At 31.8% G+C, this 22,047-nt stretch overlaps 1 protein-coding gene across 1 annotated transcript in view; it reads right to left on the bottom strand.

Annotated features, from left to right (window-relative positions):
- LOC119832328 overlaps positions 1 to 16,867 on the bottom strand; it is a 34,062-nt gene extending 17,195 nt beyond the window's left edge. The window contains exons 1-2 of the mRNA XM_038355992.1: positions 16,472 to 16,867; positions 4,758 to 4,858 (exon numbers count right to left, since the gene is read on the bottom strand). Coding sequence (XP_038211920.1) covers positions 4,758 to 4,858; positions 16,472 to 16,645 — 275 coding nt within the window. The 5' untranslated portion in view covers positions 16,646 to 16,867. The remainder of the gene's footprint in view (positions 1 to 4,757; positions 4,859 to 16,471) is intronic.
- Positions 16,868 to 22,047: the final 5,180 nt, after the last annotated feature.

The raw sequence follows: 22,047 nt of genomic DNA, 5'->3' as shown, positions 1-22,047 counted from the left end.
ATCGAAAAGAATTCTGAATCGACATAATAAATATAAAGTTATCTTAAAAATAGCTTAACGAAAAAGTATATAAAATACATCAATAACGTATAACAATGATTATCTCACAATAACGCAGAACTGTAATGCCACCTCAATCTTACGATATTTCTTCTAGTCGACTCTACGATTAAATAACTAAACAACAGTGAGGTCAAAATAGAATAAAATCGAGTGGCAATCAACATTTCCCTGCAGATTGTGTGGTGTTGATTGCAAGCACGTTAGCGGAGTGCCCTATGGTCTTGTTGAGAGCACTTCATAACCATGGAGACTCTCGACCGAATCAATTAACTCGGATACCACCTCTTTTTAAATCAAATCGACTAGTTCTTACTACGTATCTTGCATATATACAATTTAGCAGTAGTAAATAGTTATTCTAATACATAACTTAAAAAAAAAACTCTCTGTATTTAGGCAGTTATAACGAATCAAGTGAATAACTATTAGTGAGTCTCTATGTTTATGTTCGAATAAGAAAATATATGAATAATTGTGATTTCATTGGACATTATACTATTATGTTCTAGCTTAGTATTTAGTACTGATAACATACTTGTTATCATATCACTCAATGATTCACGAAATTGAAATCCACAAATAGTAATTTATACACATTTAAATAGTTACTTAATTCCATATATTATAAGTGTTGTATAACAGAAATTTATAACTTTGAAATTATGTGAACGTTTCAGAAAAAAAAGGAGGAAAAATATCAAAGCAACATCGATGAAAATCGTAGATCAAAACTCCTGTTCAAAATTAAAATGTTTCCGTTCAAACAAGTCTACATCAAAGTAAATTTCCTTTGACTTCGAAGCTAGTTTGAATGGCAAAAATGTCAAATGACAAGCGATTCTTAATTAGCACCCCTTCTAGTCTGTCGAGGGAGACAAGCCTCTGTGGATTAATCTTCTGTTATATTTTTTGCTGGTTTTGAATCTACTACCATTAATAATACGTCAAAAAGATTTAATATTATGGTATTTTATAAAGGCATATGTTGCTGCATAAACATTTAACTACTTATATAACTAAAATAACAGTAAAACTACTACAAGTGTCCAACGTAGTACCAACAAAATACGGTATTATTCTACGTACATTCCCCCATACGACTCACTACAATCCATGTTATTTGGCATTTACCAATGTCATCGTACTATAAATGCGTGCAAATCTTTTCTCGAGTTAATAATTGAGAACGTTTTCAAAACAAATCGTACTGAACTAATAACCTTCCTATAATAGTTAAACAATCTAGTTATAATCTCTTAGGAATTTGAAATACAAATTCCTCAGAGAACCCTTTCTGTTTAAAAAGCTTCAGTGATTTAAAAGGGTTCCTTAAAAATGAATGAGGAAACTTTTACATTACGGATAATATAACATTTATATCACTAACCAAAAGTTTAGATTACACGGGAGATTAAGAAGCAAAACATCCACTTCATATTTTTGTAATCTCTGACAAATTTATTAAAAAGATATAGAACGCTTAACACTTCTTCTCCATCTCATGACAAAAAATTACATTCCGTTCATTATCGTAAAATACATAACCATGAGATTACCTTTCCATTTTTAACACTCACTGAAAAGAATAAAAGTCACATACGTCAAGTTGAAAACGAGGTTAACAGTTAGCAATTGAAAAAGAACGTCCCGTGATACTGGGAAATGAAATTACTTCACGTCTTCGTCCATCGTTAGAGAACCTCCTCTTAAAAATCTAGGTAAAATCATTTCTATCCCTTAATAAAAGAAGTAACATGTGCACGTGTTCAGACTGGATTAACACCGAACTTTTTATTGACGAGGAGAGGCGGTGATACAACGCGATTAAGCCTTGAGTTTCGACAACAATTGACCTTTTCAACTCGACTTTAATACAAAAGAAAGATACACAATAACTTATCGCCAAACTTTAATGTTTAAAATGTTTTCGATCGATAATAATTAATTCAAAGAATCGCACTTACATCTCATTGCAGATATTATAATGGCCCGTCTATTGTAGGTACTTTTGTTTTGTTATGTCTGCACTGAGCTCATATTAAAAAATATATCAATCCATGAAGTACAGAATAGAAATACACGTATTGATACAAACACACACACACAACATATATCGTAAAAGGGTTGTTCTCAAAAAATCTACATTTGGAAATAACCTAGATTGCCAAATTCGTATTCATCCAAATGGATTTTTCGTGTCCCATGTCATAAGCTATCTGACGTGCGAAATTTCTGCCTAAGCATCACTTCGACCCTGCATGAGAACTAATCTTTTTCGGAACAAGGGAGAGCTGAGTATGAAAAATGTCGCTTAGTTTGTCCATTAACCATTAAGCTTTTATATTAATTGACATTAATAAAAAGCTACAAAATAAATTGTTAAAATATCTTATCATTATCCATACATGGAATAATAATTCATGGCAGGACTGCATCTAAAGCAAAAGCATGTATCGATAATCGACTACAGTAAAATTCTGACGGATCGGAGCATAGTAATATTGAATTCCTGGCCGCTATGAGGGATTGAACAATGAGGGCTCGAGTTCGACGCGAAGTATGAAAAAACATTGTTGTGAAAGATCTTTTCTTCATTTACTATTCATTCTTTTATTTTGTAATGTATGTAATGCGATAAATTATAATTAGTTAATTTGTCATAGTCGTATTTGTAATTTTTAGAAGATAAACTGGACATTGGCGTAGTCTCTCTGTTGGGTGAAGCCATTAACAAAGAGAAAAAGTAGAAGATAAATATTATTTGATCAACATTTTAAATAGCTCTGTTAAGATTGGTTTCTGCCAACATATTTCTATTCCACATCGGCACATATGTTTTAGCGCCCACGTACTTGTGGTTTTATATAATCTATATCTGCAGTAAAATCTTTTACTGACTACAATATGTCGAATTTTCCCCTGAACTAGCATAGTATATTTAACAAATAGGTATTAATTAATTTGACTCAATAAAATTGTATTCAGACGTGATAATTTGATATGACTAAAATAGCTCGACGCACGGCTGTCCTCTGTACTCAATTTAGCAGTATTGCAAGGATATTGGTAGTTCATTAATATGTCAGTAGCCATTCTCATGATATATTGATGTGCCTGCCCAACCTAGTTCATAAATAATAAAAACACTTAAATAATTAAAAAGTAGGCATTTGAGTGTGTGGTATTTATTATCAATTAAGGTGTCAATGTTGTTTAAAATTGTTGATTTATATATTAACAAATTTTTCAAAATTTTAGAAAATAGGCACCAAATAAGCATCGTAGACAAACGGGAATAAAGGCTGGCAGCTAGCCAACACAGTTCGGCGGTGGGTTTAATAGCAATATTTAAGCTTTTCGATTTAACGTAGGCACTTGCGCTAAAATTATTGCCTTTGTAACCCAACGTAAACTCTCATTCACTGTTTTAATTCAAAATTTTAGCATACAGTCATATTATACATCCATTTCGTTCCGCGGAAACCTAATATCAAATACCGGATCATAAATTTCATGTCTAAGGCAAACATTTACGCAATCATTTAAAATATTTAAATTTCAAATGAACACTTAACCTCATTTTCGCGTTTATCTAAAGCCTTCACGCTACGGGAATTGTAGCTCGATTTCCGTTGATAAGAGAAAAAGTGTTTTCCTTTTTCGCTTAAAACGAATTGTATTTCAGAATTTAAAAGTTAACCTCAACTTTTGGAAACTCTAGTACATAGAAAAAAATACACTTGATTTCCTATATTCGTTTGAGTGTTAGTTTATCGAATCATACTCCTTAAATATCATTCAATAGTATAAAAAAAAAACTCTGTTTTATGGCAGTACGTAGCTCATGTTCATTACGAATCAAGTTTCATACATCATGTGAAACGCAATCAAATATATGTTCAGCGTTTTCGATTTTGAATTGAACGCCAAACCAAGTTCTTTTATTATTTCGTAAATCATTGATATCATTACACGCAAAAACCAAAAAAACAAAAACAATTAACATACTCAACTTCTATACGAAATAAGCAAAATGAGCAGAAGGACAAACCATATATATGATATTTTCTTTATATTAATTTAAATATATCGAATGGAAACAGTATGTAATAAATTGGTCTATGAAATAATTAATTACTGATTTAGTTGAGCATCGGATGTCAATAATTATAATTATTATAGCCATTTCTCGTATAATTGAGATACGAGCACAATCCATTGCCAAGTTTATACCCGAAATAATTTTCATAATAAGATCATACACATATTGTTTTTATAATTGAATCCTATAGCGTTCATCTATTAACGGTGGTAAATACCTATAGTAAGTGTCTTGCACCCTTATGCGGTAAATTACAAAAATTTAAATGGTTGATGTTACATAATATGATGGTATAAATTATAAACATTTTAATCAACAATTTCAGACTCTTGTACTACAGCAAACTTAAAAACAAACAATCCCATTCACATTAAATTTCCGCTCGTAAGTTTTATACGCATTAATTTGTAAAATAACAAATGTTATATTTGCTGCTAGACGAATAAGGTTCTGAGACATTGAGATAATGTAAAATCTATGTCTCAAGCAGTTATTAAAGTAGTACTACCATGTAGTATATGCAACTTTTGTAACAAAATATGGATGTAAAATCTGAATCAAACGAATATAATATGTTCTTTTTTTTCTTTACCTGGTACCCGCAACTGGCTGCCAAACTGCGTCCAGCGGAGCGTGCGCAGGCGGCGGCGGCTCTGCTCCTTCCCCACCATTTTCAGTGCGCCCTTCCCACCCCTAAAAAGTAATTTACACATCATATTATCAACACTATACATGTTTCGTTACGAATCGATAAACTATTACTAAACTTATTTAATTCTACGAAAATATAATTCAAATTAACTTCTTTGTCCACCTTTTACTAGTTTACTGGTAAAAGGTTCCCATAAAAATAACATGTCTTTATCAGAAATCGAAATTGTTAAGTATTGACTACATTAAATTCCGAATTTCCCAGTAACAAAATTGAAGAGCTAGCAATCAGAAACATCATGCAAATTAATTAACGAATCTAATTACGATTATTCGCTACGACGCGACTGTCCATACCTCACCAAATAGTAACACAAAAACAAATCAAACGATAAAATCAATTTCTATTGGCTTCGTACGTGTCACGAATGCAATTAACCTAGAACACTAGTTAGTTTACTATAACAAATCAATACCAGAATTGTGAGCTTTTGTCCCCGTTACAGTTATGTAAACTAAAAATAAACTTATAGAAACACAATTAACGTTAACGCCACAGCGAACCCAATGATTAGTTAGAAATGTGAAACCGGGAGTTAACACAGTTTGCCAGAGTAACTGCAATGTTTAGTTTCAATTGTGCCTTTAGTATAAGTTCTGTAGTTCCTTTTAATAGACATTTTAGAAGCCGACAAGCTTCTACAAGTAGTATGTCGCTTGAACTAGAAATGTTATATTAATAAAATAATGAACGACGTACTACAACAACACTATTATATGAATAACTTTATGAAAATACATCTTAACTAATCCTTATCTTTTCTATCCAACAATCCTGTAATGAACACTTACATAGATAAAATCTCCGCATTTTGCCGTTTTTATAAGTTTAAAAGAATGAAAGAAAACAGTTTTTGTATCAAATACCTTTTTTACCGAAGTAATCTTAGTGAAGGGAAAGATTAATATTGAAACGACATGGGGTCCAACTGACCAAAACGATTTATTATCCCTAAGGATAGCCCACCCTTAAATGATATAGAAATAAAAGCTCCCTTTGTTACAAAAAATTGCCAACTATTTTCGGAAACTTGCAGACCAGTTGTATTTTTTCATCAGATCAAAATTATAATTATCATAATGTCCAATATGACAAAAGTGCTGACAATAATCTCTAACTACGAAAGCATTAAACAGAAACTAGTTTAGTTTATTCCTTTTCATAAAAAGGTTAAACGTGAAGAATTTTTATTTGTTAGGAGAGGTTTTTGCGACACGTGATGGCTACATCCCAACACTCCTTCACGCCTCGTTCCACAATCCCGGCTTATGTTGACACCAAGTATAATTTTATATCCCATTTTATTAAATAAAGGATTTTCTTTTCGCTTTGTCTGACTTATGTGCTAACATTGACGGGATTTGACACCCAACAATATCAGCCATGCGATGTTTTTCTTATAAAATGATCCATATGTTTGTATTTAATGAAATGTACGCGAAATGAGATTACTTTATAAATAAAATTACTCTACTCATTTTTAGAATTAATAACCATGAATTATAAGGTACATAAAATGTGAATAAGCGATTCAATTAGGTGTAAATATTACAAAGGCAAATCGTCTTATCTAAGCTTATTGGCTTCACAAGTTTGCAAACACTTATGCTCACTGAGCCAAGAACGGTTTTATCCCTGAATCAATACTCTAGGAAACTCACAATTTTCTCTTCAAACGCCGCTCTAGATTGTATTCAAGCCATTTTATAGCATTACATTATAGAACACTCCTTATACAGGTAGGTACTAAACTCTCCACTAAATTAAATTGTTTATAGAAATATTGAGATGCGAGACACGTGTCCTTTGAGTACAAATACTCGTTATTACCTACAAGTAGTAAAATATATTCGGTGTTATGAAATTTTAAAATAAGCCGGTGATATCATACTTGTGTATTTTTATTAGATAGGTGGTAATATTTCTTTAATTTATTAATTAAATATCAACTCTAGCAAAGTATATATAATATACAGTTCAGGAGGGAGAGTAACTTTTAGAGTAGGTATTATATATACACAGTTTTTAATTTATCATACTGTCAATATTGTAAAAAACTTTTTCAGTGCCTGTATTTTAAGAATTTTCTAAATCCTATAATAATGTAATTTTTATTTATTAATTTTAAAATGCAAGTAAAACAATAAATATTAACATACCATATTTGTAACAATAGTACCATTTGTACTGACAAGTTAACAAAAGACACTTCAGACAAAGAATATTTTGCATTCCGTACTAAACTGTGTTTAAATTGTAATTGTTCACCGTGAACTAAAAAACGTCTGTGTATGTGGTTAATGAACAATAATTTAAATAAAAATTTACTGAGAAGAAAATTATGCATATGGTAATAATGGCCCAAACACACAACTATATGACAACAGGCAACAAATAAAAAAGCAATGACCGCGTTTAAATGATATCTAACAATTTATAAAAAAGAACATAAAATAAGCTATTAATGAAGTCTTAATCTGACGCCATTTAAAATCAATTGATACCTAAATACATAAGGATGGAGACCAAGATGAAAGAAATCACTTTTGTGCGATAAGGCCGCCCACTGAAAAATTTTGTTGAAGACTGAATAGATAAATATACAATTATATAACATACAGAACTAATAATTATAGCATTAATGTGATTAGTAGACTGAAACTGTAAAAGATTTAAATACAATAGATGTAGATGAAATAATGCGCCGCAGAATTTATGAGCGTCGTCAATTGGAATGCTGGATAGTGAAAACAGAATATAATCCAGAAAATTCAAATTAGATCAAGATACGCGATTTTTTTTTTTAAATAAACAAATGTATTCACATGGCATTTTGCTTATAAAAACCAAACCTTTCAGTTGATTTTGATGTTTTAGAATTTTTTTTTTGGCATACATGACTTTTAGGATAAATACACTCATTTATAAAACAAAACAAAAATGAAGATATATTAGCCAAAATGTCGAGGGCTAAAAAGATACATGGATAGAGATGTAGGTTTGGCTGTCGCTAATAAAAATTTATTTATTTCAGGCAGAGATCCCAAAAAGACAAGATACGGTAGTAATATAACTTAAATTTATGTTAGTATACACATATAAAAGAAATTATGCATTACATCTTTTTCTATCTACATAAAAACTCATTCGTTTGAAAAATCTATTTAATGTAGGTATTAACATTAAATAAATCAAGGAAATACATAGAACGTGTTAAATACTTATTGACGATGAAATCTTCCGTCAATCTTTGAATGGTAAACACATAAAATCAATCCAGTTGCGTCGAATACCGCGCAGACAGATTTAAAAGTCATTACAGTAAACGCATAAATAAATGGAATAACTCACTATTTCGAATTTTAAAAAAATGTGTCGCTATTAGAGCTCCATTTTCAATATCGATTCCGACCGTTTGTTTTGCTGAGAGCGGCTCGAAGCGTCCATCTTCCTAATAAAATTAATGGAAAGATCTGCAGGAAGGCGGCAAATTGAATGCAACGGTTGAAAAATTCCAATACAGTTTTTAAAATGAAAATGTGTCTATATACGACTTCTACGTGGAGGTGAAGAAATTATATATAAAAAGAATTGTAGCCTAACCTTTTCTTATGTCAAACGTACATTTTACGGCAATGGAGCTGATGGGTCACCTGATGTTAAGCGCTACCACCGCCCATGAACATTTGAAGAGGCGTAAGGTCAATTGCAGACCTTTCGCCTCTACAAATGGATTACCGACTTTAATTGGGAAGGGATTGGGAAAGGATTGATGAGAGGAATAAAGGATAGGACTGGGAAGGGTAAGGAAAAAGATATGGGCCTCCGGCTCCCCCACTCACCGTACGAAACACAATAGCAAGCTATTATTTCACGCCAGTTTTCTGTGGGGGTGTGGTACTTCCCCGGTGCGAGCTGGCCCAATTCGTGCCGAAGCGTGCTCGACTCCCACAAAATTACCTAACCTACCTAATTATAGAAGTAAATTAGAGCAAAAATTCTCTTGATACTGTATTCCTAATGAAACAATTCAAAATAGATGCGAAGTGTTTTAAATTTAAGCAAATCAACATAAAAATTTCATGAATAAAATAAAGATTATATTATTTTAAACGTGTGAAATAAATATCCAACCCTTACTTGACGGTGTTTATTTTTTAATTACTCAAGATGTGAACTACGTTTCTCTAGTTTACTTTTCTTTCCAAACAGCTTTTTAAAAGTGCTCATTAGACGTTTATTTTTATATTTTCTAGGAAGAAAATATTAACGGTGTCAATGGAAAACGAAGATATTATTTTAATCGTCATAGTCACATACGTAGCGTAGTTATTTAATAGCAGTAAATATCAAATTGATATGAAAATGCATAGTTATATAGTAGAGCTAACTCTTCTACGATACAACCCAACTATTTCACCGTCTATCCAACCACCACTAACCTACATTAATATGATTCAGATAAAATTATTTTCAATAAAGCGGTTCAATGACTAGCATTGCAGAAACTTGCTTCTATATTTTATACATTTCATAAGACTTACGAAGAAGACCTTCTTCCTACAAAAATGAACTCCTGAAACAATTTTAATCAGGCATAGAACTTTAATTGAAGATGAATCTAGATTAATAGGGATTATATGTTATATTCGTTAGCGTTAACTAATATTAAAACCTCAAGTATGACGGAAAGATTAAATTGAAATTTTTCTCAGAGATGTTTTGATTAAAATCTGAAATGCTTCTAGAATAACAAAGCAGCCGTGTTCAATATAAAAAAAAAAACGTTTTAATAAAACTTTTAAGTAAGATATTTCCTATAGCCAGTCCGTACACCCGTGGCAGGTTCCATACAAAATATCTTTTTAAACTTTGTCGCTTACGAAGTATCGTTCAAGGCATCGTTAATTTACAACGAGGATCGAGTTTATATCTTCCCTGTTTTAAAAGAATTTATAGACAAAGGACTTATTAGAACTTTCTTGGTAGCGAAACATCAGTTTTGTTCAAACTTCACTAATTGTATTCGTTAAAAGCTATTCATAAAATGAATGTTCAGTAAATGTTGAGTAATAAATAACACAATCGGTACATAGGTAATTATAAAGAGTCTCTTAGTGTAACTTAAACTAGCATTGTTTTACTTATATGATTCATGGAACACTTGGAATAAGATTTTGCGACTGTATAGTTGTCTCATAATCTTAAAAGCTGTACAAAGTTTTACATTGTTAAAATAATTTAAAATCTCTTCTTAATTTCTTGAAAATCGCGCTCCTTTGTAATATCTATAATAAGATTTTAAAACATAATTTATTATGAATGTGGGTGTCGGGCATGCTTCGGCACAAATTGGGCCAGCTCACACCGGGGAAGTTACCACATTCCCAAGACCGCCGTCATATAGTAGCATGCGTATGTTAGAGTGTTTCATTCGGTGAGTAAAGGAGCCGGACGCCCGTATTCTTTTTCTTACCCCTCCCAGTCCTTTCCTTTTATTCTTTATCCCTTTCTATTTAAAGCCGGTTATCCATATGTAGAATTATAAAGTCTAACGACCTTACGCCTCTGCAAATTTTCATGGGTGGTGTTAGCGCTTTTACCAACAGGCGAATTATCAGGTAGTGAAAAAATGCATTACATATATTGCTGGCACTTGTTAACACGAAGTTGGTCTCTGTATATGGTCTACCTGTGTATTCGCTTACTCATTTAATATGGACACTTTCAGCATCACGTAATTCACAACAGCAAGTAGTAGACTTATGACTTATATACCTATATTTTGACAGTTATAAAATAGCATTATATATAATTATTGAGTTTGATAAAAAATGCCGCATCCCATAAGGCCTAAAGTAAATTATGTTACAATTAAGAAAAAATGCCCGAAAACAGCGTATAGCGCGCTACCGCCCCGCGTCTCCCGCGTCACTCTTTCTGACCCTTAAAATTTTTCACAAACAATTAAAAACTGTTAAACGTTGAAAATAAATGTCATTATTTATTTTACAACATGTGCGGTGCCAACGCAAATTTCACCATTTTTATACAAAAACGAATAAAATATCTTTTGTCGACTGGTGTGCCGCGTATGGGTTTCACACTGATTGAGCGCGTCACTAAATAAAGGTGCATGTTCTTAGTTGTGCTTTGAGTTCTTGTTTAGTGACGCACGCTCTATAGCTTGCTTATGTACTCTCACTTTAAGGCCGAAAGTTATAATGACATTAATAATACTGGATTTTTTTTAGGAAAAAAAATTTTAGTTTATGCCAAATCTATATCTATCATATTTATAGGAATATCGGTATAAAAAGTGCCTATGTGTTATTTCAGTTGTCCAGCTATCTACGAAGCAAAATAGTATTATTATTCACCAATAGATGTCAGGAAAAAAAAACACGAATAAAACACGAATATGACATTTTCTAAAAAAGATTCCTAGCTAGATCGATTTATCGCCCTCGAAACCCGCTATATACTAAATTTCATGAAAATCGTTGGAGCCGATTCCGAGATTCCAATTATATATATATATACAAGAATTGCTCGTTTAAAGGTATAAGATATTGCAATCAATTAAATTAAACCAGCAATAAAATAAAAGCAATTGAATATCTATTAATATAAGTTCCGGTTTGGGACAAGTCCTCGAATTTATAATTACCATCCATGTAAAATAAAAAACAGTATTATTAGTTAATTTATGTCAATTGCAAGGCCGTTTTTGGTAATTATTATGTAATCGACCGACTTTTATTTTCAGTTAGTGGTTTTTCTAGTGATAGATAACATCTACCTATTATATAACATGCTTTGTCCTGAATTACTGAATAATAGTAGAGAACAGAAACTTGGAATGTGTGTTCTTTGTATGATGTAGGCGGATAAAAAACAGGGGCAGAGTTTATATAACAATATTATTACTCTTAACAGATTTCATGGTAAATGTGTTTTGAATCTTATTGAAACTCACCGCGTAACGGTGTTAAAAGGGGGTGAAAAATTGCTTTGACAGTGATTTTTATTGAAGTTGAGATCAATACCTATTTTTAGTGCGTTTGATATTTATGTTATTTTGACACATGTTTGAAAGCTCAATCCTATTTTATTCATAAAACTTTGAATCGTTTATTCACAGTTTTAATAGTACATATATAATTTAGAAATGAAAGAAGTGTACATTTAATATCTGAAACAAAACCAATATTATGCTAAAAAGTCCATTTTAATAATGTAATAAATACGAAAGAGTGGTCCTTCGCTTTCACAGCTACGAAGCATCAATTTAGCTGAAATTTGGAATGATGATTCACACAGTACATTAAAATACAAAATAAGGAGGTTGGAAAAAGAAATTGAAGGTTATGCCCATGGCAGATTAATACATTATTTTTATTTTATACGTAATTTCAAAAAGGAAATTGCTTTATATTATCTACATTCAACATGTTCCAATTAAATTGTTTTTAAAATGTTTTATAACAGCTAAAAAAACAAAGCAATTGGTTGTATACGAGACACAGTTAAATGAGGCTTGGTCCGTACTATTGTTGTATTCAAAATCCTTTGAATGAGGCAGGTATGCGTTTCATACATCACACAACACATTTGTTTTGTAGCTCTTAGCATTTCAAATTAAACTATTCGTTAAAAAGAAGAATACAACGTTAGTTGCAATACTTATCTTATGAATACAGAATAGCCAATATTGCACAGGAGGAAACCCAGGCAAACTAAGTGGTATGTTACGATTTTATTTCATAACTCACACATATTTAATAATTAGAGGTGAAAATATTTGATAACACGAACTTAGGACCTCCATTAAATGTTCACAGTTTTACCAACAATGTTTTAACTGAAGCAAGCTGCTGAGAAGTTTTTATTTTGTTTAAATTTTATAAGCACCAACCAACAAACTATTCTAGTTAATAAGCAAGATTATTATCCGAAGAAGTTTATCCACGAGGCGCCTAAGTAGGACATACAAGTCAAATGGTTGGCGAGAAGACGCCTCGCGTGCACTCATTGCATTTTCCTTTTATCTTAAGGCAAGACATGTATTTTACTTGTCGCTTTTCCATACTTACACACACAAATCTTCTATAATTTATCGTGTTTAAAACTGTCTACGTTCTAAGTTCCTTCAGACGTCTGACACATTTGTGACATATGTAATACGTGATTAGGCATAGAGAGAAAAGAATAAATAGATTTAACATTTACCGTTTCAAAGATTAAAGCAAACTTTCTATTAAAAAAGTAAAAACAACTTCACCAAAGTACAAACTGCAAACAAAGAATTTTTAATTAATTATATATGCACAATTCTTTGTGTTCACCAGGTCCAGTAATTTAACAATAATAGGTCAATACAGATTGGCAAGAAATAATTCTATATTCAAACAAAACAAATTATATTTGATTTAATACAAAGCTAGATGCTTTTTACATACAAACATGCAAACATAATATAGGTGAAGCTAATAAAAGCGTGTTGAAAAGATCAAATCGTCTGCGTGTTTATAAAACTCAAAACTTACACTCATACATTTATTCATTCACTAGACTTCCTTCGAAAGCGCTTTTTGATTCGGCAAAATTAATTCGCCAAACCTAATTTAATATTTACCGTCACCACCAATATCCTGAGTAGTAGTAGTAGAAGTAGAAATCAATTGTGAAAGGTAGAATAAAATAGAATTTCAGCCTACATTTCATATAGAAATTATTTAAATTTATGCATGTAATAAAGGCTGCTATAATCTGTATTAAGCCCTCTATTAATAGATAAAGAATGAAGTAAAGGTCTCTGTTAATGAGAGTTTATAGGGATGAAAAAGTTTAGCTATCTGTTTATAAATATTGTGGAAAACCAATCCGTATTTGTAGTATTAATAGTAATTGGTTCTTTGATCTCTAATTTATAATTTTTTTAATTTACTATGTTACACGAATTAATTAACCAGTATTTGGATGCACATTAATTCAACTAAAATTTTATTTCAATACAAACCATTAAGCTTTAAATCGACAATTTACAAAAACTTTCCTGTTAAAATAATTACTACTTTTTTAGTAAGTAAGTACCGATGAATATCATAAAACCACTCCTATGCAAAAACACATTTATTTCGGTACTTTTTAATAATCACTGACCCGTTCTAGTATTTCCTGCATCTCGACAAATAGGACAATACAAATACGACCCGAGGACAAACAGAATGTCCATCACACCGGTTTGTCGTGTACATTTGACATTTCTCCTAGTTTAGACCCGTCAGTAGGTACCTAGTGCAGATAAATGCCAAACACAAAGCTTTGGATTTCAATCCATTAAGTTGTACAATATTTTCCTTAAAAAACGGACTTCGAAAATTTTTGAAATTTCTGGTCTAGTTTCTTAGTTAAATATAATAATTTATAATAATCAAAATAAATTTTGAGAAATAAAGTTAGAGTACCTAAATACCTGCATCTAGAATTAATCTGTAAACCTGGTGTAATAGATTCATGGGACAGATATCGAAAGAAAAGTTTTGAAGTACCGTAAAAACTAGTAAATATATAAACAAAACATTTCATCACAGAGAAGAGGGAAGCTAAGGCACATATACAAGACAAAGTAGATGTTAATCGCGTCGACTAAACTAAAACATGAAGCATTCAACAGTATGTTAAAAGTTTCCATTATAAATAGATAACAATGAACCAACTGTAACAAGACAAGAACAATTAAACTACGACCAAAAGCTCGTTGAAGTTACTTGAACGTCGAAATCAAACGAGAAGTGAATTAAATCATTTATATTACACACATGAATTAATAAGTTTACATTTGAATGTAACTAGTACATTGAACTGATATCATTATAAGTTGTATTATTAAAGTGCCAAATCAAAAGATTTGCCAAACATTTAGCGAACATTAGTTGTTGATCGTGATTGATAAATAATTAAATGACAACACAGTGAGAAGCTTTTGATAATTATTATCTAATCTTTATCAAGCAGGTATTATATGATTATGTGATTAGTTTTTCGTTCAAGTCGTTAGTAGCTCGGGACACTATTTAGGGGCTACTGTGCGCACGCTTTAATATTTAATGTATATTACTAAAATAAATATGTAATTACATTGTGAGAATGGTACACACATATTGTGAGAGATTGAAGAATTATGATCACGTTTTAACGCAGATGGATCTGCGTTTTCATCATTTCTATATTATCGACTATTATGGGGTTTACTCAGAACACATTGTCTTGACGTTTCCGGCTTTTACTACGAGATAAAATGCGATGTGCTATGCTTCTTTTTATACTGTTATAATAATCTTCTTATAATTTTCATTAGTGCCAATTCCCGATAATATTAAATATTATTACTTGATGACAAATAACATAATCAACACACTGCAAAGCAAGCAAAAATGAAGGCGTTTATAATTCCATTCGGAGACAAAGACAGTAGATTCTGACGCTGATTTTGCTTCTCGCACCCAATAATGAACGGGCGTTCATCCTTGTCTTAACTCTTTAGATTCCTTCAGCGAGTGGATGTAAATTATATGGATAGAGTTTATTATAAATCATACTAGTTTTGAAAATAAAAATTATTCTTTTTTGTTTATGAAATGTACGTTCACAATTATGTTGTGAGATTTTGTATCAATAGAAACAAGTTATAGAAACAAGAACGTATTGCTTGGTAGGATTTGGTGTTAGTCAATTTCCATAGCACATTCAATCATTAGTATAACTAGATAATATGGTATATTAAATGAAATATTACTTTTGGCAATTGTACGTCAAACATATCAAAATAAAGTTTTAACTTGGCTCAAACATACGACATTTATATAAACGAATATAACTGATTATTAGAATAACTTTATAAATCTGCGTCATACATATAATTTGATGTGACTTTCACGTTTGCTCATAATATTAACACCTATCTAGGTCATTACCCTTTGCTAGGTAAATTGAACTGGGAAGTAGATACATAAAAATATATTATGTATATATATTCGAAAATGCTTTATATAATGATTTTTTGTTCAGGGCAAAATAAAAACTACTTATCAATAATATCATAAAAATTCACTACTTTTCCATTATACAATAACAAATATTCATATTTTTGTAGCTAATTTCCAATAACAATATGATCTATTTTAATCGACGTCCCAAGACTGTTGACGATATTTAATTCATACCGTAGATAATTATTTATTCATGTGCTTATATTATAAAATTATTTTATATAATAGATAACATATACCGATGTGTTTCTGTTGTCTTTATCACGTATTTTATTAACTTGTTGTAATTTTCCAATACCTTATTTTACACGCGCATTACGTACAGTTGTAATTTCAATGATTAATTTATTTTGCCGCGAAATATTATCTACGCTCATAAAAAATCAACCAAGCACTAAGGTACTTTGATCAAAACACTAATGTTTCTAATATTAGCACATTAAATAACACGTTACCGACCGTTAAACGTAAACAAATCGATGTTTATGCTACTAAGTGCAAAAGGTATGGAAATGAAAACCAAATTATCAATAAGCTCACCTGTAGGTTTTCAATATATCGCGAGCGCGGTGAATTTGTCGGAGGTCGTTCTAATAAGAGCAGTTCAGTCAATATTATTACACCGAAGACAGCGAAAAACATGATAAATATGAAGAAGCTGATATTGGCGCGCTCTTTGGCGCGGGAAGGGGCCGCGCGCGCCCGCCACCGCATCTTGCCGGCTCCGCACTCGCATGCATGAGCATTGAGCAGTAGTGAGCGAACGCCCGTGTCACTCCGAGTGACAAAACAACTGAGCACTGGTCACCAAGGCTGCGGCGTCCTTCCTCGCGGTTCGCGCATCACAACACAACGCTCCACACACTGACTGTGACGCACAACGTAATGACAGCAAGGAGGACTTGTTACGGGGTTGCAAGATACATCGGTTAAACTTACAACGGTGTAACTATCTATTAGTTACACTGTAGACGTGTTCACTGTTACACATTTATGTCTTTAAAAAAACAAATTTAAATAATGAATTAACTTGGTGTGGTATAAATAGTTTCAGCCGAATATTTATTGTTCGGCTGAAACTGTATTAATTATGTACATTCAGACTGCTCTACTAGTTTTATTTCACAAAACAGGTTTAATAAATGTTAAGCTATCCGCTTCCAATACATGCATTTGTAATTATTCAACAATAAAAAAGGTGTTTAAATTATATGGATAGTTAAAATTTTATGGTTACTATGTACCTACACTTAAAAAAACGTTTTTCTTAATGTTCGTTAAAACTAAAGGCATTTTTTCAATTAAATATTGAATTATTAGTTATAAACCTCAAAATATCGAAACAAGCTATTGAACACACTATTTAAAGTTTCCTTTAAAAGAGGCTGTTTCCTAGCATAGCAACACAGAAATATGACGAAATTATTGAGCATGCGCGCCGCCCGCCCCCGTTCAATGACTCGCTGACGGAGCTTAGACGGCGAAGGTTTCCGAAGCTTTCCACGCGACTCCCGTATTACACCGATCATTCCTTTGTAATCATTCATATTTCAACAACAATTAGGAGCATATTTATTATTAAAGGCAATAGTGTTCTTTAACTTCATGAATTTAGTGTAGGTATGGCGTAGAGAAAAGGTAAAAAAATATGAGTATGACCTAAAGTCTTCGAACATATATTCGGTCATCCATTGTTGTATTTAATTTCACAGGACACCACGCTTACTTAGTTTGATAGGAGTTTTGCCTTTTATAAATAGTAGTTTTTTGTTGTTATATTTTTATTTACTTAAGAAAATTTAAAAAAGTATCGGGAATGCAGAAATTTAAAGTACAACTGTTTCATAAATGATCTCGTGTATCTAATATAGGAAACTAGCTTTCCGCCCATGGTTTCCTTTGCTGAATCAAGGAAAAATATACACAGTCCTGAGGTTTACCCATGTAGTTACCGTTCCATCTTATGTTCTTTCCTGGGCCTCAAACTGGAACAAAACGTTCCAAATTTCATTTAAAGTGTTTAAGCGTGTGTGGTTTAAGCGTGAATAAGAGGCAAAATACAGAGAGAGTAATATAGCATTTACAATATAAAGTGGAAATAACGCCTCATAAAATATAATACCTAATTAAAAGTTTGGAATACAGTATTTTCCCAAAAAAATTATAGGATAGCAGAAGTGGATCTACGTTTAATAACAACGAAAAATAATTTATTTTGTTAATATATCAACCATTTTAAATGTTAGAATATTATCTCGCATATCTATAAAACAGTTCAAAAGCCTATTCTGCTTTATCCGAGGAGCGTGCTAAATGACTTTGAAAATTAAAAAAGTTTTACCCTATAAATGAGGATTTTAAGATTTAAAGCTCTAGTTGCTAGCTATCTAGAAAAGTCTATTGTTTATGGTCGGTAAATTGAAATAAAGATAAATGCAAATCATTTTATATGGCGGATTAAGCTACCACAGTTGTACATTGTATATTGACTGTATATAAATAGTTCTTAGGTATATATACATACGAAAATAGGGATAGAGATAATAAACCATTTATGATATTTGCCTCTAGTGAATACAACTCTCCCGATAGAGAGATGGATTCAATTTCATAGCCTAACCTAATTCGAACATATTAACTGCTGCTCTTGATCTATAACTAAGAAAATCTTTTTTTTTCACATTTAATTGGTAAATATTATTTAGCACAAAATACACTTCCAAAAACTAGAAATTATTAATACGCATAATGTTTCTGCACGTACTTACTATATGATAAGTAATAAAAACTGGATATTAAATTTGTCAGAGATGCAGACTGCAGCCTAAATTTTGCTTTGAGTTCTTGCACTGTATTGCTTTGCGCATTAATTTTGCGCAAAAAAAAAGCGCGCGATTTTGTCAAAGAGAGAGATAAGCCATCCTGAGGTTTCCGTTCCGTCCCGTTCCCGTTGGGTTTTCGAGATAACACCCATCCTATATCTTTCTCTCCATATCAGCTTAGTAGTTTAGGCTGAAGAGGCAGACAGAAAAACAGAGTTACTTCCACATTTGTAATATTAGTAGAAGTAGGGATAAATTAAACAAGTAGGGATTTCAATTAGTAAATACTGCTGCTATTCTCACCTAAAATAATATAAAATGACTAGCAAGCGCTGTTCTGTCTGACTCTTATCATTTAGGGGTATAAAAATAGATGTTGGCCGATTCTCAGACATACCCGATATGCATACAAAATTTCGTGAGAATCGTTCTAGCCGTTTTGGAGGAGTATGATAACTAACATTGAGACACGAGAATTTTATATATATAGAGATATCGTTGCTGACATTTCGCCTATTTATATCAGGGTAAAATTATTAATCCGAAAAATAATTTATCAAGAAAAAAACGTGGAAACGTCTGCGACGATTACAACTTTGTGAATCGTTATTTTATCTTAGAGACGGTACTTACGAAAAATATGGCATTGATACCATTTTATAGATTATGATTTTATAGATTACTAGCTGCACCCGGCAAACGCTGTTCGTCCTTACTCTGATCATTTAGGGGGCTGAAAAATAGATGTTGGCCGATTCTCATAGATACCGGATAAACACAAAAAATTTCATCAAAATCGGTTAAGCCGTTTCGGAGGAGTATGGCAACGAAAACTGTGACACGAGAATTTTATATATTAGATGATAAAATATTTTACCTAATTTTGACCTAAATTTACATATATCAAATTACCGAAATGGTTCACAGCTCGGTTGCCCGCTCTAATATAAAAGTCCTATTTAAAATTGTGAACCAACCATTTTTAAGGTGATATTTAAACATTTGAGAGGTATTTATGATCTGTGGAAACAAATAATGCGACGTCATTTTATTTATCGGCCGTCGGTAAATAGCGATAGTAATCATGAATAGTTACTAAAAATAATTTCTCTGGTTATTTCATCCTACAATATCAGCTCTAAAAATATTCGCCGCAGCAGCGGACGACGAGTGCCAGAATCAAATTGTACTTACACTAGCTGACATACCTGCTTCAATATATAGCCCCCAGGGATCATGAACATATGCAACGCTAAAAAAATGTTGGTATCGCTCCAGTAGTTCCTGCAATTGGCGCATTCAAACAAGCATACAGACTCATCAGCTTTATTATATTAAATACAGATTTACAGTGCTTTGATCTTTAAATTTCCCTAGTGAATCGTGAAAATATCTGATAAAAACAATAATCATATGAGCGCAAACATTTGTACATACTACATTGTATCAGAAAGAACGTTGCCGCGTAAGTGAATTAGTTACCCGGTGAGACAAAATATTTTGCAAATATTTATTCTCGTATGCATAGGTAGTTTTCGCTGTTGTTTTCATTCTGCGTCGGTTTTTAACGTACATCAAAGCGCGTAAGCCTCGGATTTTCGCGTAGTCACCTGAAGTAGGGGAGCCCATGAGGGTATTTTAGGATTTACTCGAGCGCGGCAGATTAATATAAGGGAAGGTACCTTACCTATTGCTAAGTACCTGCCGAAAGTTTGAGCAGTTAAAATTGGTAGGACTTTTTTTCTTGCTATCGTTTAATCTGCGAATTCCAATAGGTTTCCGCGACGCTCGAGTAAATACACATTTAGCATATTGCCCTCCCCTACTCCTACGCATTCATATGATTTGTGCACACGACTGCAAAGGTATGTGCGGTTGTTAATATTATACTATGAGCTTTTCAAGAAATATTATATCGAAGGGTCCTTGTATATGAGCCAAAATGCGAAGTTAAAGTAACAAAGTTTAAATTTACTGTAACTTCGGAATGATAAAATTGAAGTTTACGAAACTTTGTTTACTAAGAAAACTATCCTCCTCATTTATGCGATCGCATTTTATATATCCATTAATAGGTTTTTTTAAGTCATAGTGGCCTTTCTGTATTAGTTTTTGTTAAAAATGTTTTTCTTTCAAAACAACTTAAAAGGCCCAATGTATCATATATTGGTCATTATACGCGTATTACGCTAATTGGTATAAAGTATATTATATTGTTTTATTTTTTATCCGTAAAATCAATTACAACTTTTTCGTCGATACAACTAAAAGAGCCATCTAAAAAAACAATGTGAATTACCTGGTTTAAAGGACTAACCTAACTAAACAAACTCAAAAAAAAAAACGCGCGCGAACTCTCCGCGTATAAGTTATACGTTTAAATTCATGTTAATTATGCCCTTATGCTGTAGTAAAAAATCGTGTTTCTATGAAGAATTTCTTTTTTAATGGGTGACATGATTCCTTATATTGATCTAACGTTTCCATAAAAAAGTAAATATTGCCAAATTGTTAGTTTGGCATATATAGGACATAGGACCCATCAATATGCTACGGTTAAATATTATATTTTAGTACAAGAGACCAATATTATTTTTATTGCACACAATTAAAACTAAAAAAATAAATTATGAAAATGTCTTCCGGAAATTTATGAAAATGTTTGTGGTCGAACTAGAAAATGAATAAGTAGTATATTATAGATATTTTATTGATAAAACCACATCCCGAAAATGACAACTCACAAAAAATTTTGATAAAATACAGAAAATAGGTTAGGTACTTACAGAAAGTTAGTTACAAATTTGTCTATGACCGCTAGTTGAACCCCGTAGTTTCACCGACGTAGTACATGATGTATAACCGAATTTTATTACAAACAAAAAATATTATAGAAGAAGTTAGTTAGTTATAAGTTAGTTAGTTATAATAAGTTATATCATTCAAGAAGTGCAAAAAATACCGTTTTTATAAATAGAAAAAAACTGATACATTTAAAAATAAGCGCGCGAATATGATAACATTTACAAATGTTTGTGCGCGTGTGTGTGATTCTCAGATAATTCATAAGCAGGCTAAAGAGCGCGCGTTACTAAATATGAACTCAAAGCACAACTAGATGAACATGCACATTTATTCCGTGACGCGCTTAATCAGTGTGAAACCAATACCCGTCACATTGAGTAGATGAAAAATATTTAATATGTTTTTGTGTGAAAAATGGTAAACTAATTACATTTCTTTTCATCGGTTACTAATATTTAATTAGTTTAATTATATCTGAAAATTTTATAG

Source organism: Zerene cesonia, chromosome 15, assembly GCF_012273895.1.
Source record: "Zerene cesonia ecotype Mississippi chromosome 15, Zerene_cesonia_1.1, whole genome shotgun sequence".
Classification (NCBI taxonomy): Eukaryota; Metazoa; Arthropoda; class Insecta; order Lepidoptera; family Pieridae; genus Zerene; species Zerene cesonia.
Note: the sequence above shows the minus strand (reverse complement) of the source record. Positions and strands in the feature narration are given on the sequence as shown.